General features: G+C 39.1%; 1 protein-coding gene across 1 annotated transcript in view; it reads left to right on the top strand.

Annotated features, from left to right (window-relative positions):
* The first annotated feature begins 2,567 nt into the window (after positions 1-2,567).
* The window catches only part of LOC120534027, an 81,856-nt gene continuing 58,674 nt past the window's right edge, over positions 2,568-25,749 (top strand). The window contains exons 1-10 of the mRNA XM_039761248.1: positions 2,568-2,829; positions 2,924-3,033; positions 4,067-4,641; positions 9,441-9,512; positions 10,202-10,267; positions 14,951-15,050; positions 15,962-16,189; positions 17,119-17,268; positions 22,269-22,389; positions 24,034-24,165. Of these exons, the coding sequence (XP_039617182.1) occupies positions 2,779-2,829; positions 2,924-3,033; positions 4,067-4,641; positions 9,441-9,512; positions 10,202-10,267; positions 14,951-15,050; positions 15,962-16,189; positions 17,119-17,268; positions 22,269-22,389; positions 24,034-24,165 (1,605 nt within the window). The 5' untranslated portion in view covers positions 2,568-2,778. The remainder of the gene's footprint in view (positions 2,830-2,923; positions 3,034-4,066; positions 4,642-9,440; positions 9,513-10,201; positions 10,268-14,950; positions 15,051-15,961; positions 16,190-17,118; positions 17,269-22,268; positions 22,390-24,033; positions 24,166-25,749) is intronic.

Raw genomic sequence — 25,749 nt, 5'->3', positions numbered from 1 at the left:
TGTTCTGCCACTCTATATAATAATTTGTTTTTAAGTACAAAGAACGGCATCGGTGGAATGGGATCCAGGGTTCCTTGCAGGCCAACGCAGATGCTCTCTCTCGTGTCCAAGACCTCTCGGTGCAGGTCGCCCGACCCGAGGGGTCTGGGCTGAGGGGGTCATGTCACACATGTGCGATTAGGAGGCAGTCGGAGCAGTATTCTCCATTACTAAGCCTAAATGTTTCTTAGGTACAGTTACGTTATTATGGCTGGTAATTTTATTCCAGTCTCTACCCAATATAACTGGAAAAGGGGGATCCGGTAATACAGCCATGGCCATGCTCGTTAGATGACGATTCACTGATATCACACATCTGGCCGTTTTATAATATCGGATATCCCCATGAATACATTTTAGACTAGTTTTTATCCTAGTCCATTGTTGCGGTAAAATGAAACGGGTGGCAACAATGGAAAAGTTACTCCCGGAATTAAACATTGCTCTTACCTTCCTGCCATTTATAATAACTGCACCTGTGTATGGAAGAGATAAAGGATTAGTCACAGTGGCACAATACCTTTCTCCCCTAACTAATGAGCAATCCATGGGCTCGATTGTACAGTTGGGGGACAGATGTCCAATCTCCCCACACTTGAAACAGCGGGGAAGACTAGCACCACTGTCCAGTTTACGGACGGCAGGCTCGGGAGGTTGTTGGGTGGGCTCAGGAGTTGCCCCACGTGCCTGTTGGGTTCGGCGGGAGAACCGTTCTGATTTCCCTGATTTGCAAGCCGCCCAGTGACGCTCTGTGATCTGGATTAAGGAGTCCATGTCCTCAAAATTATGTTTCCGTACTTGCTGGGCGATATGGTCAGGGAGGGCATGCACAAAAGTTTCACATGCTAGTAGCTCTGCCATTTTGTGTGAATTATTAATGTTGGGCCGTAGCCAGCGACATACTTTTCCCCAGGCTTCAAAGCCCTGGGTTCTTATCGGTCGCTCGGGATCAAACTGCCACTCCCTCCATTCTCTCGCCTGCTGTTCCGGAGATATGCCGTAGCGCTTGAAGACCTCCTTTTTTAGAGCGTCATAATCAGCTGCCTGCTCCTCAGTTAGATCATAATAGGTTCTCTGCGCCGTTCCCTTCAGGTAGGGAGCCAGTATGTACGCCCATTCCGACCTCGGCCATGCGTTCCGCTTAGCGGTACGCTCGAAGATCAAAAAGTATGTCTCTATGTCATCCGATTCTGTTAATGTGGCGATAGCAATAGGTGGTGGCCGAGCGACCTCCGTCCGTACACCTGCAGCAGCAGCAGCAGCACGAGCGTTGGCTTCTGCTACTTGGGTCCTTGTCTCACCCATCTGTATTTTCAAGGTTTGCAAATCGCCCATGATGGTGCTCAGAACTGTATTAAGGTCCTGTTCCTCCGACATCTTTAAATAGACGAGAAACAATCCTTGTCGACTACGCCAACTGTGATAGTTATTCTTCTTCAAAAGAAAGTTTACACAATACAAAACAAAGTTTTGGGGACCGTCCCCATATATTGTCGTCCAGACAATTAAAGAAAAGAGTGATTCAAAGTCTCAGAACAAACAATGAACAGTTTTCAGGAGTCAAAATGGCGAATTTAAACAGGAAAAGGATTATGGGACAGGAAATGGTTGGCAAGAAGTGACGTTGAAAACAGGAACCGGAAACAACGTCATCATGATGGGACGGAAATGAGGTGGATTGATGGAGCCGGAAGTTGTGTCGTCGCGGCCATTTTGGAATCTGGATGTGGAGGAATTATTTTTCTTCAGGTTTTCTGTTGAGCAAAAGAGATTCAGGTAAGTACCACGTGACAACCCTCTATCTTGCGATGTTTCACTCACCTTTAGGCTCTTTGACTGCCTCCTAATCGCACATGTGTGACAATATGTATAATCATTTTACCTTATGGAAGTGGAATATGATTTAATGTACAGATGTAAATGGAGAATGCTATTGATGTTTATTATATTCTTCAGTATTGGATGGAATAAGGAGGTAATAGGTTTATGAAGGAAGTTTCATTAGGGTGTAATCATTATTCTAGTATACTTAGCTTTGAAATTATATAAAAACAAAATATGGTGAGTGGAATTTTGCAAAAGCTTCAGGGATAAATCAAATTGTTACATGAATAAAGATTATGAGAAATAACATTAAATATGGATAACTGAACTAGAATTTGCAATATTATTTATGAAACAGTGTTACAAGGAATACCTACATTACTGTAAATGTAAGAGTACTGAAGAGTAAGGCTGTTCCGCGGTGGAATTATGAAGTTCAGTGCTCCACTTGTTAATACTACGCTTCGAGCTAGCTCCTGTGAACACTCTTTTCTTTCAGCTTCGTCTCATTTTCTAAGGTTATGGGGAATGGCTATTGTAGCACTGAGGAGCAACTACAAAAAACCACACAAGGGGCCTGTGATTGTGAAGTGTCCGCTGCGTGCGACCTGAGCGCGCGTCGTTTCTAGGCAACGTGGGAAGCTGCCGAGTCCAGGAAGAGCCGCGCGTTTTGTTTCTCGTGTTCGCCTCGTTTGTCCGTTTCTTACATACCAGACGCCTTTCACCAAATATTTCAGCCTCTTTAAAGTATATTTTTGAAGTGACAATATAGCATTACTGAATACTTTGTGTCATGGGACGTCAGTTTGAAAAAGTCGGAGAGGCCGGCTAGAAAAAAAAAAACAATTTACAGGACGCTATCCTGGGCTAATCAGTTGACCTGCCTTGACAGCGGTAACCTCCCCTGCTGAGAAAATGTCCGACGATTTATTACTAGATAGGGGATCTATATACTTCTTTGACCAGGTGAGCCGAATCTCTTGGTTTCTCTGTAGTTTTTTTTCTTCCGTTCTCTCAAGTTTTTGGAAATCACACTGATGAATTAAACATTTACTTTCAGGCTATAGAAGGCAATGCATCCAGTAAACCAACACGGAAGACGTTAGAAGAGCTGCCTGTCGATCTGAGATACTCAAACATCAATCCTCGCCTAGCTGCTTTTCTTAGAAGGTAATAGCAAAAAACATGAATTGTATTTATAGACAACGTTTACTGAATCTAACTGGAATTTGTTTACCAATAACTTTGGCACGTCTGTGAAAAAACTCAATTTCTCATCATTCTATCTTGGTATATATTTCGAATCGGCCACAATTGAAACCTATGAAACCCCAAGTCATATACATTTAATGATTTTTGATAACGATCGTGAATAATTGTTCTGTAATGGTAATTTGTGTTCTTGTTTGTTAAAATTAAGCATATGTACAGAACTATGATCACCCCATTTTCTGAAATGCTGGCTCCTGTGTTATTGTAATGGTTCTGATTCTCACGTATATGTCAGAAATGGGTGGAGAAATGTATGGTTCCAAATATGAAAAACATTTTTGCATGTTTGACACTAGATAAAACAATTATGGGTTCAAATGTTACTGCATTTAACCAATGATTATGTCGCTTATCCGAAAAGTCTAGCTTATGTAGTATTCCAGTCACTGCACTCTACTGGACTAAATAGAGGCAAGAATTTGCATTTTAAACTTTTACATCAGGCTGGCTTTCACGTTTTAAATTTGAGACAACTTATTGCAAATGAATGAACGGAGCCTGTTACCACACTTGTGGTGTGATTGGGCATGGCAAAGTTACATACTTTGGCACTTTACAAATTGGAGTAAGTATTTTCATGTGCACAGGATAAGGTGAAATTCTTACTTGCATATTCTACCAACATGCAACATGTTGCCACATTCCTATTTGTATGTTTCTGCCTTATAGTCACTGATACAGTTTAATTTACCTTTAAATTATCTATCTATCTATCTATCTATCTATCTATCTATCTATCTATCTATCTATCTATCTCTGAATGGACTATTCATTTCATTTAAAATTTTATACTGTTTTCTTAGTAAAGTATTTTGACATAATTAGCCTCCAGGTCCTGTACTCAGTAATCTAACTGTAAATGTATAAAAAATATGCAAACTAAACTAAAATCTATAGACCATTTTACTTGTTTCTTTCCTATTTGAAATAGCAGAAGCAAAAAATCAGTTACTGAAGACACCTCCACAGATGAAGAAGGAGAAATTAAATCTAAAGAAGATCTCAAAAAGAGAGAAAAACATAAATTCTTGTCAGAGGTGAACAGTGAAAATTTGCCTAACAGGACCAGTGAAGAAGGAACTGTTGGGTCCAATCACCTAGCAGCTTCAAGGGATGAAAGTCAGATTATGCTTGTTGATGAGTTTAAGTATATGGCTCCCAGTACATTGGCTGAACTGGGAAGGATGCTGGTGGCAATTGATGGATGCGAAGAAGAGATCCCCCTGCCACGCGGCCTGGTGAATGTTTTGAATTATACATGGAAGGAACTCACAGAGGGTGCAGTGTACAGTAAGAGGCACTGGCAATCTCTGGCCTATAAAAGCACAAAGTCCCAGAAAGTCAGAGGGTCACATAACTCTGAAAAACTCAACGATGATGCAGCACTAGATAAAAACCCCAAGAACAAACTGAAAAAGAGGGTTACTCTCACAGACATCGAGCCAGAAAAGGGAACCCAGGAGTCAACAAATGGACAAGCAAAACGAGGGCTAACAGAGCATAAAAGTGAGTTACATGTATTTAATAATTATCTTTTCACCTTTTCTTTCCTTTTAACTCTGTAGGGATGTCACCTATATAATCACACAATAACTTAACATGTTTTGAGCCACACTGATCTGCAGAAATTAAGGTGTATATTGTTACTTGAATGCTTATGAAGAATTATTGTACCGTAGTTCTTTGCATGTACAGTATAAATGTTTATTTATTCAAAACTGCTCACTTGTGTTCTAAAAGAAAGGTTTAATATACATAAATTTTATGTATAGTTTGGAGAAACTGATTTCTGTGAAACTAAAAGAAAGAGGTAAATGAGAATAAGCTCATGTACATAAGTAAGTGAATCACAAAGTTGATTAAATTAGTCAATGAGGTTAACATGACCAGATGCAAAAATAACTAAGATAAGCAATCAAAGATGAATGGACCTTACCATTGAAAACGTGAGAGAACTAGGAATTATGGTCTTAATCCTTTACATTATCTGTTAGAGCAGGGTTCCTCAAATTTGGTCCTGGTGGTCTGAAGAGGCTACAGGTTTTAATGCCATCATAATTGCTTGCTTTGAAACCAGCCCTTATCAATAACATAACTTATTTAATTTTATGGCTTATTTATGCTTTTATTCTGCATGTCAAATTATTCTTAAATTTTTTTTTATCTGAGTTTAATAACGGTAATGAGTAAAAATAATAATCATTACATTTCGTAATAAAATAAACAAGTTAGAAACCATATGCAAGGCATAATATTCAGGTGCATTGAAGGACTGTGCAAGCACTTTAGTTCTTAATGGACCGAGTTTAGTTGCTACATTCTAGAACCTTCTCCATTCATTTCTGGGTTGTGGGGGCCAGAGACTGTCTTACCAGGCCTGGGCAAAAGGCTGAAAACAGTCCTGGACAGGACTCTATCACAGGGACTGCTCTCACTCTTACATGCACAAACAACAACATAGACACACCCCATTTTCACACACAGTGAAAATTTTGAATTGCCAATAAACATAACCTATAATAAAAAACAACAACTTTTGTAATTAATTCCTTCTTTGCTTTAGCATTTTTGACTGTAGAAATGTTAATGAAGGGGGACTTGCAAAGCTGTTCAGTTATGACAAATGTTAGGGAATAACAGAAGTGAAAGTCAAACTTTATTACAGACCATTATGGATATCAGTTGAATGTGGCACTTTGTTAATAAATTAGCATGTTTGTGTCCGCATAAAGCCATCCTCATTTTTTCAGTGCCTGCTTTACTGTATCTCATCATCATCAGCATGTGATCAGGGTCAAGGAAGAAAAAAATACTTTCACAAATGAGCAGATAGGTTCCACTCAGTGCTTGAAGTGGGACCAACCAAGTGGAACTACAGTATTCTATGTTTTTGTCTGGTTCTTTGTCATCCTTGAGATTCTGTTTAAACCCAAGTTCTTAATCACACTGTTTTATATTGTGAGGATGTTTGTTTTCACTGAGAAATGTTTTATTAAATGGGCAGCCCATTAAAAGTGGAATTTTTGATATTCTTCAGTTATTGATCAGGACTCACAACTTGAAATTGGGACTGTCCTTGTTGTTTGAATGTTTGGCCATCCTAAAAAATTATAGTGAGAGTGAAATAGTAACTCCATTATAATCAGCAGATACCGGACCGGTGTGGCAGAAAAGTAATGAGACTGATTTTTTATTTACCAAAGTTTTTATTTTTTTCAAACATCAATGTTATCCCCTTCAAAGTAGTTCCCTTGGGCAGCTACACACCGATGGAGACGTTGTTCCCACTGTTGGTATCAGCACTGGAAGTCTTCAACTGGTATGGTCTTCAGCATGTCCGTTACACTCTTTTGGATGTTTAATAAAGTCCCGAAATGATGTCCTTTGAGGACATTTTTCAGTTTAGGAAAAAGGAAAAAGTCACACGGACTGAGGTCAGGTGAATAAGGGGGCAGGGGAATCACAGGAATGCGTTTTTTCGATTGTCCTTCTGCTCAACTGTGAGGTTTTTCGGCACCATTTTGGCACAGACCTTTCGCATGTGCAAATGTTCAGTCAAAATTTGATGAACGGTAAATCTGTTCAAATTTAATTGTTCACTCAACATTCTTAATTTTAAATGACGGTCTGATCTCACAAGAGTGTTCACACGTTCAATGTTTTCATTGGTTTTCGAAGTTGAAGGACTCCCTGAAAAACTTGAGCTCGGGATAAAGAATGTTCCCCATAGGCCTGTTTTAACTTTTCAAACGTCACACTTGCCGATTCTCCAAGCTTAACACAAAATTTAATGGCACAACGTTGCTCCAAATTCCGCTGTTCCATTTTGCGTGACGCACAACCAAAAACACAACTTCGCTAATAGCAGTCACAAAAATCACGTAGTTAACGGAAGGAGTTGAAACTCGCACTGAGCTATGGGAGGGTACTGATACACATGCTCTATCAAGGACAACAGCGCAGCGTTGCCAGATCGCTTGCAGTGTTGCCAGTCTCATTACTTTTCTGCCACACCTAATGGAGCTGTAGGCTTGGTTTAGTGTAAGGTAAACAGTACTAACTAAAGGTTATTTGTTCTGTCCTTATCAACCTACAGTACAGGCCAAAAGTTTGGACACACCTCCTCACTCAATGTGTTTTCTTTATTTTCATGACCATTTACATTGGTAGATTCTCACTGAAGGCATCAAAACCATTTCAGGTGACTACCTGTTGAAGCTCATCGAGAGAATACCAAGAGTGCGCAAAGCAGTAATCAGAGCAAAGGGTGGCTATTTTGAAGAAACTAGAATATAAAACATGTTTTCAGTTATTTCACCTTTTTTTGTTAAGCACATAACTCCACATGTGTTCATTCATAGTTTTGATGCCTTCAGTGAGAATCTACCAATGTAAATGGTCATGAAAATAAAGAAAACACATTGAATGAGGAGGTGTGTCCAAACTTTTGGCCTGTACTGTATAGTTTCACACAAACAATTAATTGATATTATCAATTAAACACTGTTTAAACTAAATGTAATTAATTGCATTACAGCTTTTTGCTGTTAAAATATACATTTACTGTATGGTGTGCATTTTAGGACAAAATAAAGGTCTGAATTCCTTAAAGTAGCTTTTCTTGCCGTTTGTCTAATGGCACACGAAGACTTCCTTGATTACTTTTTTCAGTTTATTACTCAACTTTCTTCAAAAGGCTAATAGTCCAATTGTCTCTTGTTTGCTGATAAAACAAGCCTGTACTGCAGCTCTTTATGTACACTACAGGAAGTCTGCTATAAAAAAAAAAAAGGACCCGAGCATACCTGAAATAAAGGAGCACTGCAACTAAATTACCATAAAGCTTAGAAAAGCAGGGGCAGAAAATATAGGTTTTCGTGATCGTCCTTTTTACCGTTCACTGATTGAGTCTTTTTTTAGTTAAAATTGGCTGATTCGGATCAGCAGCTGATCAATTGGAGCATTACAAAAATACTCTTCTGTGATTTGAAGTGACCTCAGATGACCCCCAAAAAAAGTGGTGAAGTACTCATCAGTTAAGTGAAGATAAGAAAATCATAGCATAATGCTTTTAAGTGCCAGTCTAATATAAATTGAAAGTCCAAAATAAATAGATTGCACCTGAATGTAGGTATTGTTTAAATGATTGTGCACAGCATAAAGGAAACTCCATAGGTGCTAATTACCTTTTTGGAAAATGATTCTGTGGTTTTAAGATTGTTTCTTATTTGTCATCCCTATTACTAATAGAATATTGATCACCAGTTCTGAGTGCAATTCTTTTTATTTGTTACAGAGATTGTATATCATTGTGTAGTGCACTTTAAAATATAATTTTTATCATAAATTTCTCTTATTGGAATTTTTATTACACGTTACAAAAAAAAAGAATTTGTGCTTTACTGTTTAAACAAAAAGCTCCAGTAGCAAAGTATCATCATTTTGATGGCTTAAAACCTACTTTCCTCGATCATGTTTCATACATGCTTTGTACTCTTTTGTCCTGTTGAAAGAGTAAATTCAAAGTCATCTTGCAAGTGTTACCTAAGCTTGCGCTCATATTACACATTGCTTTTGTTTTCGCCAAACTAGCTACGATTCTGTCAAGAGTTTATCATGTATCCTACATAGCGTGCATGCTGTATGACTAACTTAAGTAAAACCATTCAGCAATGTTGACTTAACATAAGTTTCTTTATTCTGCTGTCATGGATTCATTGACAGACAAATTCCACATTCTGTTGTGAAATGAATTTTTTAAATAAAAGCGCCTTGTTTCATATATTCAGTATTTTTAACAACTTTCAGTTTTCAAACACTGTCTTCAGTGCTTAAAAACCCAAATATGCTCTAGGCTAGGGTTTTGGTGTTAAAAAACCTTTTACCATGTGCCTCACAGTTCCATAGTTACTCTACAGTATTAACATGAGGTCTGTTAAATAATACAGAAATGGTCAATGTTTTGTCAAATTGCAGAACAAATGGTGCTCATTGTAACCATGATTTTTATAGTCTACCAGTAAGCCATAAAGATATTTTAGAATAATTTTTAATAAGACTTGAGCTCTTCTTGAAAACAATGGGTGTTACAGTATGTTGAAAAATATTTAAAAAAAAGAAAATAACTTAATTGTTTTAAGTAATATACTGTTTTAATTACCACATACTTTGTTAACATTAAGGATAAGTTAACTTTGTTTAAGGAAATATAGTAATTTTTTTTTTAATTGAAGGTATCTAGTTATAAGTTGTGTGGTTAACAATTCACAAGATTAGAATGCCATGGTAATTTTAATTTCTTTCAGGAGAAAAGAAGCAAAAAAAAGGTGATAATGGTGCAGAAAGGGAAGGATCAAATCTACACCAGTCAGACATGGGTAACTTATTTAAAAAAATCAAAAGTGTGAATGGTTTGGTAATAGTGTTAAAGAATTGTTTTCAGAATATTTCCTTGGCTCATCTTAAGATGTTATCAAGAAAATGTGTATCTTCCATTCTCCATTTTGGGAAGTGACTTAAACCAGTATTCTTATTAGGTAATGCAAGCTTGCATTTTACACAAAAAAAGTGAAATGAAGTTTTATAGTAATGGATGGTGTGGCAGTAGATTGAGCTGATCACTGTGTGTATGAGAAGTTAGTATGTTCTCCTTATGTCTGCGTGGGTATTCCCACTTTATGTAAATTTGTCCACCACAATAATCTTTGATTTGGGATGATTTTGTATGAGAATGGATACAGTGGTTTTTCATGCAGTCCAGAATTGGTGCCTGCCTTTTGTTGCCACCCTAGTAGGACAGGCTCTGTGAAATTTATGTGTAAAGTATGATTCAAACATAAAATGCTCAATGTTGCAAATTCACTTCTGAAGAATTGCTGCTGAAGTTCAGTTTATATCAGTAATTAATGTAATGCTTTCAGATTTTATCACATATTGAATGGAATACTGATTTTCATTTTCTCGATACAACAGAAAATTCAAAATACTGCATATTTTAATTAGTTAATAAGTTAAGGAGTGACCAATAATCATTTTTTGTAACTATTGCTAAATGCTTGTTTTTCAGGTCAGGTGACATTTTTACCACTTACCATTAGTTTCTCTATGTCATCAAGAATATGTGTGGAACAAGGTAAGGGAAATAAGTAATAATAAGCAGATAGTAATGATGCATTTCAAAATATTTGAAGCGTTTGTAAGCATTATTAAGTAAGTTTAGATAATAGCTGGCAATAGCAAGTTGGCTTCTTCCTAGTGGGATATATTCATTTGGAAAATGCTGATGCTCCATGAAACTAAGTGATAATGTCATTTAAAATTGAAATGCTTATTCTATTTATTTCTATGTACAATATACTATACTACTACTATACAAGCTACATTTTTTAATAAATTTTGACTTGCTAAACGAGCGATGTCTTGCAATATGAGTAGTATGGATACACTTTGTCTGCTGAGCGTCATGTGATTAAAACTGAGTTGATGGTTCTTCTCTCTCTTGCGCGTGCGTCTCTCTCTCCTTATCTCTCTCACTCGCGTCTCTCTCTCTCTCTCCTTATCTCTCTCGCTCACGCGCAGCACGTCTCTCTCCTTATCTCACTTGCTCGCTCACGCGCATCTCTCTCTCGTGTCTCTATCTGTCTCTCTCTTCTCTTCTCTTCTCTTTAGCGCAATCGTCTCCTATTCTCCGTACGAGCGTATACTGTTTACTACAGCATTGTGACTTTGTGTGTGTGTGTGTGCGCACGTGTGTACTGTGAAGTGTGAGCCCCCATCTTGCTCCCCAAAACACAAAGCTGAGCCTCAGTACTTTAACAACACCAGCTTTATTCAGCTTGAAACAGCAATATCGCTGTTATTTATTGTAGCGGGATCTTTATAATGTTCCTTGTATCACCCATCGACGGCAGGCGCTTATAGCATGTCTGCGATCTTTTTGGATGCGCTTATACGGCGAACTGCTACAGTGTTGGGAGACTGCGATTGCTTTGGGACGCTCTTCCACGTGTCGTCCCATTGGGTGGAATCCCACATGAGTTTAGAAACTCACACCAGCCATGATTCTTTTTAAAGGTAAAGTGCAGGTTAATTTGTATTATGTCCATTATTATCCACGACTCCAGACACCAGGAAAAAGTCCAAATGATGACTTTATTTTTATGCCACAGTGCACAAAGCACCCTCTCCTCCACTATACACTGTGTGCACAATTATTAGGCAAGTGAGTATTTTGACCATATCATCATTTTTAATGCGTATATTCCAACTCCAAGCTGTATTAACTTGAATGCTTATTGGATTTAAGCACTTCAGGTGATGTGTATTTGTGTAATGAGGGAGGGTGTGGCCTAAGGAGATCAACACCCTATATCAAGGTGTGCAGAATTATTAGGCAGCTAGTTTTCCTCAGGCAAAATGGGCCAAAAAGGAGAATTAACTGACTCTGAAAAGTCAAAAATTGTAAAAAGTCTTTCAGAGGGATGCAGCATTTTTGGAATTGCTAAGATATTGGTGTGTGATCACAGAACCATCAAACATTTTGTTGCAAATAGTCAACAGGGTCGCAAGAAACGTGTTGAGAACAAAAGACACAAATTAGCTGCCAAAGATTTGAGAAGAATCAAACGTGAAGCTACCAGGAACTCATTATCCTCCAGTACTTTCATATTCCAGAGCTGCAACCTACCTGGAGTGCCCAGAAGTACAAGGTGTTCAGTGCTCAAAGACATGGCCAAGGTAAGGAGGGCTGAAACCCAACCACCACTGAACAAGAAACATAAGTTGAAACGTCAAAACTGGGCCAAGAAATATCTGAAGACAGATTTTTTTCAAAGGTTTTATGGACCGATGAGATGAGAGTGACTCTTGATGGACCAGATGGATGGACCTGTGGATCAGTAATGGGCACAGAGCTCCACTCCAACGTGGAGGTGGGGTACTGGTATGAGCTGGTATTTTTAAAGATGAGCTAGTTGGACCTTTTGCATTGAAGATGAACTCAAAATCAACTCCCAAACCTACTGCCAGTTTTTGAAGACACTTTCTTCAAACAGTGATACAGGAAAAAGACCATGATTTTTATGCAGGCCAATGCTTCATCACTTGCATCGAAGTTCTCCACTGCGTGGCCAGCCAGTAAAGGCCTTAAAGATGAAGGAATAATGACATGGCCCCCCTTCCTCATCTGACCTAAACCCTATCGAGAACTTGTGGGCACTTCTTAAACGCTAGATTTACGGGGGAGAAAAACAATACACCTCTCTGAAGAGTGTCTGGGAGGCTGTAGTCACTGCTCCACAAAAAGCTGATCGTCAACAGATCAAGAAACTGACAGACTCCATGAATGGAAAGGTTTATGACTGTTATTGGAAAGAAGGGTGGCTATATTGGTCATTGATTGATTGATTTATTTTTTTTTGAAATGTCAGAGATGTTTATTTGTAAATTTTGAGGTGTTTGTTTATTATTCTCACTATAACAGATGAAAATAAACAAGTGAGGTGGGAAAATTTTCATTTTTCCTTTAGTTGCATAATAAATCTGCGCACTAATAGTTGCCTAATAATTGTGTGCACATATGTATTCCCCTGATGATGTTCACACTCACATTTCTGTTGTGAAACATTCAGGTTTCAGGTTTATTAACATTTTGGATTGACTGATAGCACTGTGTTTGTTCCATATTAAAATGAATCCTCAAAAATACAACTTGCCTAATAATTCTGCACTCCCTGTACTCATACAATAATCACAAATCACTAACAATACACAATCCTGAACTCCCAGACACGTTGCCACCCTACCACCCAGCTCAGGTCGTCGTCTCGGAGCTCCCACAGTCCTTTTATTCTCCCTGACCTGGAAGTGTTCCCAATCCCCAGTCCACGTGCTTCTCTATCACTTCCGGGTCAGGTACAAGTCCTTTTCTTTTCACCCCGGAAGCACGTCGCTCTTCCTCTGACGCACTTCTGCATTATAGGGCACAAATGAGTCTTCGGTCCTCCCTGCAGCTCCCTCTTGCGGACCCGGTGTTATCCAGCAGGGTCTTGTGTAAAAACTACATAGTCCATGACTCCCTGCTGGTCTTCGGGGCACCTCCATACTGCAGAGAGGGCTCCATCTGGCGGCCTGGGGGTATTGGCCGGGATGACAAGCTGGCCAAAGACCGCTATATATATATATATACAGTGGTGTGAAAAACTATTTGCCCCCTTCTTGATTTCTTATTCTTTTGCATGTTTGTCACACAAAATGTTTCTGATCATCAAACACATTTAACCATTAGTCAAATATAACACAAGTAAACACAAAATGCAGTTTTTAAATGATGGTTTTTATTATTTAGGGAGAAAAAAAAATCCAAACCTACATGGCCCTGTGTGAAAAAGTAATTGCCCCCTGAACCTAATAACTGGTTGGGCCACCCTTAGCAGCAATAACTGCAATCAAGCGTTTGCGATAACTTGCAATGAGTCTTTTACAGCGCTCTGGAGGAATTTTGGCCCACTCATCTTTGCAGAATTGTTGTAATTCAGCTTTATTTGAGGGTTTTCTAGCATGAACCGCCTTTTTAAGGTCATGCCATAGCATCTCAATTGGATTCAGGTCAGGACTTTGACTAGGCCACTCCAAAGTCTTCATTTTGTTTTTCTTCAGCCATTCAGAGGTGGATTTGCTGGTGTGTTTTGGGTCATTGTCCTGTTGCAGCACCCTAGATCGCTTCAGCTTGAGTTGACGAACAGATGGCGGACATTCTCCTTCAGGATTTTTGGTAGACAGTAGAATTCATGGTTCCATCTATCACAGCAAGCCTTCCAGGTCCTGAAGCAGCAAAACAACCCCAGACCATCACACTACCACCACCATATTTTACTGTTGGTATGATGTTCTTTTTCTGAAATGCTGTGTTCCTTTTACGCCAGATGTAACGGGACATTTGCCTTCCAAAAGTTCAACTTTTGTCTCATCAGTCCACAAGGTATTTTCCCAAAAGTCTTGGCAATCATTGAGATGTTTCTTAGCAAAATTGAGACGAGCCCTAATGTTCTTTTGCTTAACAGTGGTTTTGCGTCTTGGAAATCTGCCATGCAGGCCGTTTTGCCCAGTCTCTTTCTTATGGTGGAGTCGTGAACACTGACCTTAATTGAGGCAAGTGAGGCCTGCAGTTCTTTAGACGTTGTCCTGGGGTCTTTTGTGACCTCTCGGATGAGTCGTCTCTGCGCTCTTGGGGTAATTTTGGTCAGCCAGCCACTCCTGGGAAGGTTCACCACTGTTCCATGTTTTTGCCATTTGTGGATAATGGCTCTCACTGTGGTTCGCTGGAGTCCCAAAGCTTTAGAAATGGCTTTATAACCTTTACCAGACTGATAGATCTCAATTACTTCTGTTCTCATTTGTTCCTGAATTTCTTTGGATCTTGGCATGATGTCTAGCTTTTGAGGTGCTTTTGGTCTACTTCTCTGTGTCAGGCAGCTCCTATTGAAGTGATTTCTTGATTGAAACAGGTGTGGCAGTAATCAGCCCTGGGGGTGGCTACGGAAATTGAACTCAGGTGTGATACACCACAGTTAGGTGATTTTTTAACAAGGGGGCAATTACTTTTTCACACAGGGCCATGTAGGTTTGGATTTTTTTTCTTCCTAAATAATAAAACCATCATTTAAAACTGCATTTTGTGTTTACTTGTGTTATATTTGACTAATGGTTAAATGTGTTTGATGATCAGAAACATTTTGTGTGACAAACATGCAAAAGAATAAGAAATCAGGAAGGGGGCAAATAGTTTTTCACACCACTGTATATTAATGTATCCTAGGTTGGCTTGTTCACCAAGAAGAATTTAAACCAGAAGATCCTCAGTGGAAAGTGCTGTGTTCGTGGGCTGTGGAAAGACTTCAGCTTGCTCAGGTGCCAATGTATGAATCTTTGAATTTTCCTCATTAGAAATATTCTGCAGTGACCACTTAGTAATGTGTATACTGTAATAAAAATATTTAAAATAAAAATGTATTTTTCCTAATTAACTGACTAATGCCTTTTCATGAAAAATAGGAAAAACAATTGACTGAAATTGTCATTAACACATTTTCAGCTGAGGTTAACTTGGCAGCAGTTTCTTAATTTTAGCTAATCTATTAAAGGAATATCACTATAAATGTACTGAAGGTGTCATCAATAAGAAAAGATTTGATAATATCCAAGCAAACAGATAGTTAAACTAATTAGGCTGCATTTAAAACTGAGAAAGTCATCATCCAATTAGAAATGCATTTTCTCTGAAATTATTGAAACATGCTTCTCATTCCATTCTACTGCATAAGGTGAACTGAAATTTAAATGAACAGATTGCACTGAGATGTGGTGGTGAGTACTGCTATCTCACAGAACAAGAGACCTGAATATAATTACCTGTCTTGTTACTGTCTCCTTGCAGCATGAATGTTATATCCATGTTTTTTATCTCCTGTTAATACAGTTTCCTGCTATACATCTCAGATATGTACATTTTAGGTTAATTAACATTTCTACATTTGCCTAGTAAGAATATAGGAAAGTTCCTAAATTACTCCTAATGCTGTTAGGATACGCTCCAACTGCTGCAACACTGAATTGGGTTATGGTAGTTCAGGAATAGATGGATTACTACTAAACAGTGTATCGCAAAAGGTCAAAAATTTTGAAGATGGCTTTTATTGCCAGATTTTGAAAGCTACTGTATATATGAACATTCTATATAAAAAGTGGATCACAATTTTTTTTTTTAAATTAGTACATAAAGAAAATGACAGATTTTGCCTAAATAGTTTAACTTGGTATCTTGTTATAGTAAAGAACAAAAATCAAAGCTTGAAGAAGCAGGATTCATGAAAAAAGTCCTGATGCGCCATTATGGTGATGCTAGAAAGGAGGCTCTCATCAAATATAAGAAAAAGACCATCAAAAATGACTCTTTTTTGCTTATCAATGGCAAACCGCGAATTCCAGAAATCTATCAAGAGGATCCTACTTTGCAAAAACTGCATTATTGTGTCAATGATGGATCTTCGGTAATATAGTATCCTTACATTAAAACATCTAAAATTTGTATGTCATGCAACTTTCTCCATAATCTGGTCACTCTTCTTGGCAGAAAACCTGTGTTTCATATCACATATTTATTAATGATTGATGTATCATTACTTCTCATCTGATAGAATAAAACATGGTTCTGTTACAACATTAAATGACATATCTTCATGAAGCAAGAGAAAAATTCTGTTTAAATTCTTAGCCTGGTTCATCTGAAACATTTTTGCAAAATATTGATGTAGTACAGCATTCATAAAAACTGTCTTCTTTAGTACACTGTACATTTATGACATGCTGAAAATGGTTCTAAACATGTAAAAATGCTCCAACTGAAAATTGTCATCCTTTCCATTTTCTGTGATTTTAATTTGAAACATTTTTTTTAAATAGGTAACTTAAAGAAATGTTTTTCAATTAAGAGAAAGACAGTCTGAAGTGTTTTATTCTAAATCAAAAGGGCCCAAGCTTGTAGTAAGAATACCAAATTTGTTTCCTATTTGATAATTTGATCACTAGTTTTCCTTATATAGGCATACACACAAACACACATCATGCTGGTAATAGTGAAATTGCATACGGGTTGCTTAAAACATATATATCCATTGAAGACAAAATTTCTACCCCATTAGAATATAACTTGCACTTTCCATGTTATATGTTGGGGAAAGTAAAAACAAGCTGATACAAAGTGCACAAGTAAGTCAGTTTACACATTGTATTTATATACTACGCAGAATGTTTTACTCTGTGCAGTGCATTAAATGAGTTGATATGTTTTTTCTTAGATAACTGAATGCTTTTCTGCTCTAGTGTCTCACAAAATTACCCCTTACCTTTTTTGTGTTGGTAAGTCTATCTTTTTGTAAAGTGCATTGTTTAAATTAAGCGGTTAAGTTCCTTATCAAAAATGTTTAGCTATCCCACTGGATATATTGCAGTGTCTCAGAGTTACTCAGGACTTCCCTGTGGTGGAGTCTACACTAATGTATTCAGTAATAGTCCTGAGCCATCTATACTTGCCACCTTCACTCCCTTTGGTCATGGCAGTGTTTGTCACCTCAACAGGTAATTTATTCCTAAAACATGCATTGGTTTCAATTCATAAATATATAGGTGACTGCATCATTTACCAGATTGTCATTGGAAAACACAGTTGGTCATGTTTTGCTGCTTTAGAAATGTAATCTGTTTTGTACAGTGATTTTAATAGATGTTTTTAGCTAGCATATCTGATTAGACAGCACTAAAATGTATAGTATTATTGTTGTTTGTTTTTCTTTAGCTGCATAGTAGTAACATGAGAAACATGTTTAGGTTGGTTCAGTTTAACAATACACAGTAAAAGCATTACTTGTAGTTTTGTTGTAGTTACTTCACAGTTTGAAATTGTAACTTTGATAAATGTTTAAACTGTAAGAAGAGCCTTAGTCTTGAGCAAGCTTACTCGTCATGCAGTTATGTAATCTGTAATATATATATATATATATATATATATATGTGTGTATAATGTATTTATATATGTATATATATATAAACATATATATGTGTGTGTATATATATTATAAAAAAAAATCTTGGGAGGGAGATGACACGTGATCTTCTCGGAAGACACTTCACGCGAGACGCGGCAGTGTGATAAAAGGACTGCTGCTGTACAGGCTTTTAAATTATTGACACGCAGCACGACAAGCAGAACACGCAGCTCGCCAGCAGCAGCAGCAAGACAGCAGCTGATCCGGCCGCTTCTGCTTAGTGTGCATTCAGGCCCCCCCCCCTTCACAACGCGAGCAGTGTTATACATCCCGAAAGAAAGAGATTTAACCAGGACTGGGGCAGGAAATAAAGGACAAAGAGTAGATGACAAAGTAGAATGTCATAAAGAATTCAAAAATGTTGGGGCAATATACATGCACAGCAGATTAGAAATAATGGAAGTACGAAAATGCCAAAGTTTAAAAAAAAGGATAGGAAAGATTGCATTAGCACAAACAAACAGAAATTATTACTCGGTGAAATAACGGAACAGCTAAAAGAGATTGAATGTATTGTTCAGATTTAAACTTTAAGTCGGAGACTTGTTGATTGTCTAATTTGTGTTGCCAGCGAGAATTAAAAGATTTCAAAAACGTGGTTGCGGTATAAAGTCCTGTGAGACGGAGACTTTTAACATGAGATTCTTTAAAGTCACGCCCAACTTACAACTATTTTTTAACAAGGCCACGGTCATCTAATCTCAGTCGTGTGAATGCTTTTGTCGGACACACTTCTTGCGCTCTCAGCTCTTATAAATTTTATCAGGACAATAATTTTATAAGACAGATGACAAGTCAACAACAAAGCGAAGAAGAAAGATCATGGACAAAGATTAGAGAAAGTCATTTTATTTATTAGAGAGAAAAAAACGATATTCACTCACAGACAGATATACAGTACATTGTGTTGTCACGATGTTAGTCCAAACATGGAATCAAAATCCAATGCGATCTTGAAGAAAAGTTAATTCCAAATATTTTTTTTTACAGAAGTTGTAAAGTAAAAGTGAAAAATAATGCATATGTAACAATTCCCATGAAAATAACATCCATCCATTATCCAACCCGCTATATCCTAACTACAGGTTCACGGGGGTCTGCTGGAGCCAATCCCAGCCAACACATGGCGCAAGGCCGGAAACAAACCCTGGGCAGGGCACCAGCCCACCGCAGATGAAAATAACAATCTCTTTAAATTTTATATCCGGTAAATCAAACTGGGGGTGGGCAAGCGAAGCGAGCAGGTAGCGGAGCCCCTGTGAGTCAGTGAGGGCTTCGCCTTTTATTAGTATAGATTATGCGCTGCCGCGGCTAGGCCATTCACTGTGTGCCCAGCTTCGAGTGTGTGTGTGTCCACGGTGCCATGCTCATGGACGGGGCACGGTGCGATGTTTGTCGCGGCCCCACACTTGCGCACTTCACCAGAAGACACACCCACACGGACACCTGGACACACACAGGGCTTTTATTAAAGAGGATATATACTGTATATATATATACCTGTATATATATATATATATATCTATATACTAATAAAAGGCAAAGCCCTCACTCACTCACTCAGTCACTCATTTATCACTAATTCTCCAACTTCCCGCGTAGGTAGAAGGCTGAAATTTGGCACGCTTATTCCTTACAGCTTACTTACAAAAGTTAAGCAGGTTTCATTTCAAAATTCTACACGTAACGGTCATAACGGTCGACAACGTCCGCCATGTTGAACTTTCTTATTTATGGCCCCATCTTCACGAAATTTGGTAGGTGGCTTCCCTGCGCTAACCGAAACTGATGTACGTACTTATTTCGATGGTATGACGCCACTGTCGGCCGCCATATTGAACTTTCCAACGTCACTAATTTTCCAACTTCCCGTGTGGGTAGAAGGCTGACCCCATCGTCACGAAATTTGGTAGGTATGGCCCCATCTTCACGAAATTTGGTAGGCAGCTTCCCTGCGCTAACCGAAACCGATGTATGTACTTATTTCAGTGGTATGATGCCACTGTCGGCCACCATATTGAAGTTTCCAATGTCACTAATTCTCCAACTTCCCGTGTAGGTAGAAGGCTGCAATTTGGCAGGCTCATTCCTTACAACTTACTTACAAAAGTTAAGCAGGTTTCATTTCGAAATTCTACGCGTAACGGTCATAATGGTCAACAACGTTCAGGTAGAAGGCTGAAATTTGGTACTTATTTCGGTGGTATGATGCCACTGTCGGCCGCCATATTGAACTTTTCAACGGTCTTTGTTACTTATGGGCCCATCTTCAAGAAATTTAGTACGCGGGTTCCTAATGCTAACTGAATCCTACTTACGTACATATATACGTCCATAGCCTGCAGCTCGGTCACTGTGTGAGGCGGTGTTGGGTCCCCCATTCCAACGCCTCCCACATTGTTCGCTGCCTGCCTATATAAGTCCGTCCGTCGCTCCAGTCTCTACATTCCCTTCCTTGCTTCGCCACAGGATTCACGTCTCCCTGCTGATAACTACAGCCTTTTTATTTAATCCACGGCTTCTCCGTTGTTTTATTGTTCATTTATTACGATTATAGTTATTGTGTAGGTATTTTAGACTTACTTTACATTGTTCAGGTACCCATTTCCTTTATCATTCCAACCGTACCCCCATTAACATGTCACTTACCGAGTGGTTTCCAGGCCCGGAGATGGCACCTACCTTTTCCATTCTCTTTGTTACATATTGCACTGCCATATCAAGCTCATTCTTGATATCTGGAGGAACATTGTGTCTTATGTATTGAATGACTGGGACAGGTTCAAGGTGTGGACTGATTACGGTACAGGAGATAATTATACTACACAGGAACACTATAAGAATGAAATGCTTAAGCCCTTCACCTATGCATCTGCATGTGAGTTGATGGCTGCCGCTGAATTGTTCGGTTGTCGCTTTCAAGTGTACCGAAATGGCCAAATATTTTACACCTTTCGACAACCGCCAATGCCTCTTAAACATCTTAGATTGACAGGTGACGATTTCAGCAGTGGACACTTTGATGTTTATGAATGTTTAAACTCTCAAAAGCTGGATGTGAAGTTATCAATGAAACTGGTTGTATACTTACAATGCTTGACAGATGCCGAATGTCTCTTCAACACAACAAGTCCTGCAAATACTGATGTAATTGAAACAAACCATGAAACTTAAACCGATTATGACAGCAGCAATCCAAGCTGTGAGATTTGAAACAAGATTACTGTTCACATGGCCAACTGTACGTTGCATGCTCAAGAGTAAGCTCAGCGCATAGCTTGGTCATATTACAACTGGAGGGCCGAACTCACAATGTGATATACAAATAGATCCTTATCAAATAATTATTGGTTTATTTTGTTTAAAAAGGTTTAATTTTTTTCTTAATAAAAATATTAACGCAGTAAATCGCCGCTGCGAAGCGCAGGTATTTTGCTAGTATATATATATATATATATATATATATATATACTCAGCAAAAAAGAAACGTCCTCTGAATTTCAACTGTTTTACTTTCAGTAAACTTAATGTGTAAATATTTGTATGAACACTAAAAGAGTCAACACCATAAGACATAAACTAAAAATGTTTCACAATGTGTCCCTGAATGAATCAAAAGTACCAGTCAGTATCTGGTGTGGCCACCAGCTGCTTGAAGTACTGCAGTGCATCTCCTCCTCATGGACTGGACCAGATTTGTCAGTTCTTGCTGTGAGATGTTACCCCACTCTTCCACCAAGGCACCTGCAAGTGCCTGGACATTTCTGGGGGGAATGGCCCTAGCCCTCCCCCTGCGATCCAACAGGTCCCAGACGTGCTCAGTGGGATTGAGATCCGGGCTCTTCCACTGCGAGGATGATCAGCTGTCCTTCCTGTCTCCCTGTAGCGCTGTCTTAGGCGTCTCACAGTGTGGACATGGCAATTTATTACCCTAGCCACATCAGCAGTCCTCATGCCTCCCTGCAGCATGCCTAATGCACGTTCACGCAGATGAGCAGGGACCCTGGGCATCTTTCTTTGGGTGTTTTTCACAGTCGGTAGACAAGTCTCTTTAGTGTCCTGCGTTTTTAGAACTGTGACCTTAAATGCCTACTTTCTGTAAGCTGTTAAGGTCTTAACGACCATTCCACAGGTGCATGTTAATTAATTGATTATGGTTAATTGAACATGCATGGAAAACATTGTTTAAACCCTTTACAATGAAGATCTGTAAAGTTATTTGGATTTTTAAAACATTATTGTTGAAATACACAGTCCTGAAAAAGGGACGTTTCTTTTTTTGCTGAGTATATAAATATATATATATATAGATTATACATATTGTGTATATTTTGTAGAATAATGCATTTTTCTTTTTGATATATTTTGTTTATCCCCAAGAAGAAATTGTTTCTTCATGGGGCCTTTCGGGGTCAGAGTGCAGAATTTTGAACATTAGTACGATTTCTCAAACTTTCTAAACCTTTTTTGTTGAATTTGTATATAAAGTATGCTGCACATTAAAGACACATTACCATACAAGTCCTTTTATAGCAATACAACAGCTGTGGTGGTCGATGAAGAAGGTGGTATGATGACTGAGGAGGATGGAACTATAAAGAAACAATGGAAATGGATACAAGGAGTTAAACTAAATGAGCCAATTTTGATACAGGTATATTGCCAAAATTTATTAGAAACTTTTCTGATTATATAGAATTCATGTTTCCAGTTTCCTAACACATTCATTTGTAATGGTCTAGCATATTTTTTCTTGTAATTATTAGCTCTTTGTGTTAATACTGCCACCTGGTGACAAATACTTTTATTAATGATTATTAGGATGTTAATGTTACATAAACTCCAGCATATTGGAGATCTGATACAATGAATTGAAAATAAGCTTGTTTTTTAATACATATTGCATGGTTACTTTTAAATGTAAATGTAAAAATATCGATATTAGTATATGCAACAAAAGGATTCTGCACAGAGAAAACATTACTTTGTTTTTTTTCTACCATTGTGGAACAGTAGAAAATTACTGAATGTACAGTATGTGGAATATAGAGTATTTGTGTGCTGTATTGTTTTTTTATTAAAGTGAATTCTTTTTTTTTCTTTTATTGCGTAATGTTGCGGTATGATATTTAAGGGACAAAAACATTGTAAAAAAAGCAGAATAAACATTGTTAGCCAAAGCATTCCCATCATATCCACTGCTTTCAGTATTTCCATTTAAATTTCATCCACTAATATGACCTTGCCACTACTGTTTTTTTTAACAATTCAGTAAAATGAACCACAATACCCTATCCAAACAAATGCTTTTGGCATTGGGTGACAGGGGCAAACATTTTTTGAAAGTTATTTGGGTCTTGCCACCCTATTGTGTGTGTGTGTGTGTGTGTGTGTATATATATATATATATATATATATATATATATATACCTCTACAGGCTAGACAACAGCACCTTGACTGCCATTTGGTATTGGGATGAAATCTTTGGACCCATTGTCAGACCCTTTGCTGTTGCAGTGGGTCCTGGGTTCCTCTTGGTGCACGACAATCCCCGGCCTCATATGTCGAGAGTATGCAGGCAGTCCCTGGAGGATGAAGGAATTAATGCCATTTTCTGGGCCCCACACTCACCTGACCCAAATCCAATAGAACACCCCTGGGACATTATGTTTCGGTACATCCAATGCTGCCAGGTTGCACCTCAGACTGTCCAGGAGTTCAGTGATGCCCTGGTTCATATCTGGGAGGAGATCCCCCAGGGCACTGTCCGTTGTCTGATGCATACAAGCACATGGGGGGCCATACAAACTACTGAGTACAATTTTGAGTTGCTGCTATGAAATATCGGCAAAATTTACTAGCCTGCCGCATCACTTTTTCACATTGGTTTTTGGGGTGTCTTTGAATTCAGCCCTCTGTAGGTTGATAATTTTGATTTCCATCAAACGATGTTGCATCCTTTCATTTCTAACACATTACCCAGTCCCTACCAGTATAGATATCCAGCACTATCTGATGTGTTTTCAGAGTGTTTCTTTAATTTTTTTGAGCAGTTGATAATGCATGTAATATCATTATGCCTTTTTGGTGAGTATGGAATTTAATTATGAGTCTTCAAGACCCTATATTGGAATAAGCAAGTTAAAACAGATCATGGATGGATGTAGTCCATTTTTTTCCACCTTTATAAACATATTTGTGGCTTAGTTCTGATTTAAATGCAAAGCAGTTTATTAACAGTGGTTTCATAAAGAAAAGCATATATTAAACTGTCTAACTGCATATTTCCTCTTACAGGTAAATGAATTTATTGTGATTCGCATTACAGGAGTCAACACTGCCAGTCTGTCCTATAGATGGCAGCAAGAGGCTGTACATGTTTCCCTGTCCTCGCTGCAGAATGCAAAACCTCTGCATTCTAATGAGCTGGTGAGATATGTTCTTTTAAATTGAAATACTATATACCATGAAATGCTATGTACTATATGTGAAATACTTCGAAAATGTTCATTTTAAGTACGTAATGACAGACTTAGAATTGTGCTGTTTTCTTACTTAGTATCTTTTGTGTTCCAACTATAGAGGGATTACACTCCTCAGCCTCCCTGGAAAAGTCTATTCGGGGGTTCTGGAGAGGAGGGTCCGTCGGATAGTCGAACCTTGGATTCAGGAGGAACAGTGTGGTTTTCGTCCTGGTCGCGGAACAGTGGACCAGCTCTTCACCCTTAACAGAGTCCTGGAGGGTGCATGGGAGTTTGCCCGACCAGTCTACAAGTGTTTTGTGGACTTGGAAAAGGCGTTCGACCGTGTCCCTCGGGGAATCCTGTGGGGGGTGCTCCGGGAGTATGGGGTACTGGACCCCCTGATAAGAGCTGTTCGGTCTCTGTACAACCGGTGTCAGAGCCTGGTCCGCATTGCCGGCAGTAAGTCGAGCCCGTTTCCAGTGAGAGTTGGACTCCGCCAGGGCTGCCCTTTGTTACCGATTCTGTTCATAACTTTTATGGATAGAATTTCTAGGCGCAGCCAGGGTGTTGAAGGGGTCCGGTTTGGTGGACTCAGGATTGGGTCACTGCTTTTTGCAGATGATGTTGTCCTGTTTGCTTCATCAGGCCGTGATCTTCAGCTCTCTCTGGATCGGTTCACAGCTGAGTGTGAAGCGGCTGGGATGAGAATCAGCACCTCCAAATCCGAGAGCATGGTCCTCAGCCGGAAAAGGGTGGAGTGCCCTCTCAGGGTTGGGGGAGAGATCCTGCCCCAAGTGGAGGAGTTCAAGTATCTTGGGGTCTTGTTCACGAGTGAGGGAAGAATGGAGCGTGAGATCGACAGGTGGATCGGTGCGGCATCTGCAGTGATGCAGGCTCTGCATCGGTCTGTCGTGGTGAAAAATGAGCTGAGCCGTAAGGCAAAGCTCTCAATTTACCAGTCGATCTACGCTCCTACCGTCACCTATGGTCATGAGCTATGGGTAGTGACCGAAAGAACGAGATCGCGAATACAAGCGGCTGAAATGAGTTTCCTCCGCAGGGTGTCTGGGCTTTCCCTTAAAGATAGGGTGAGAAGCTCAGTCATCCGGAAGGGGCTCAGAGTAGAGCCGTTGCTCCTCCGCATCGAGAGGAGTCAGATGAGGTGGCTCGGGCATCTGATCAGGATGCCTCCTGGATGCCTCCCTGGTGAGGTGTTCCGGGCACGTCCAACTGGGAAGAGGCCCCGGGGAAGACCCAGGACACGCTGGAGGGACTATGTCTCCCGGCTGGCCTGGGAACGCCATGGGATTCTCCCAGAAGAGCTGGAAGAAGTGGCCGGGGAGAGGGAAGTCTGGGCCTCTCTGCTTAAGCTGCTGCCCCCGCGACCTGACCTCGGATAAGGGGAAGAGGATGGATGGATGGGTGGATATCTTTTGCCTATATACAGTATTTAAACAGTTTATTATTGTTTTGCTCAATTGTTTATCCTTAAGGTATTCAGTCAGTTACAGTCTTTTAATACATTTTCATTGCCCATTTAATACTGTTT

This window comes from Polypterus senegalus, chromosome 8 (genome assembly GCF_016835505.1).
Source record: "Polypterus senegalus isolate Bchr_013 chromosome 8, ASM1683550v1, whole genome shotgun sequence".
NCBI lineage: Eukaryota > Metazoa > Chordata > Cladistia > Polypteriformes > Polypteridae > Polypterus > Polypterus senegalus.
The sequence above is the reverse complement of the archived record's forward strand: the minus strand, read 5'-3'. Positions and strand labels throughout refer to the sequence as shown.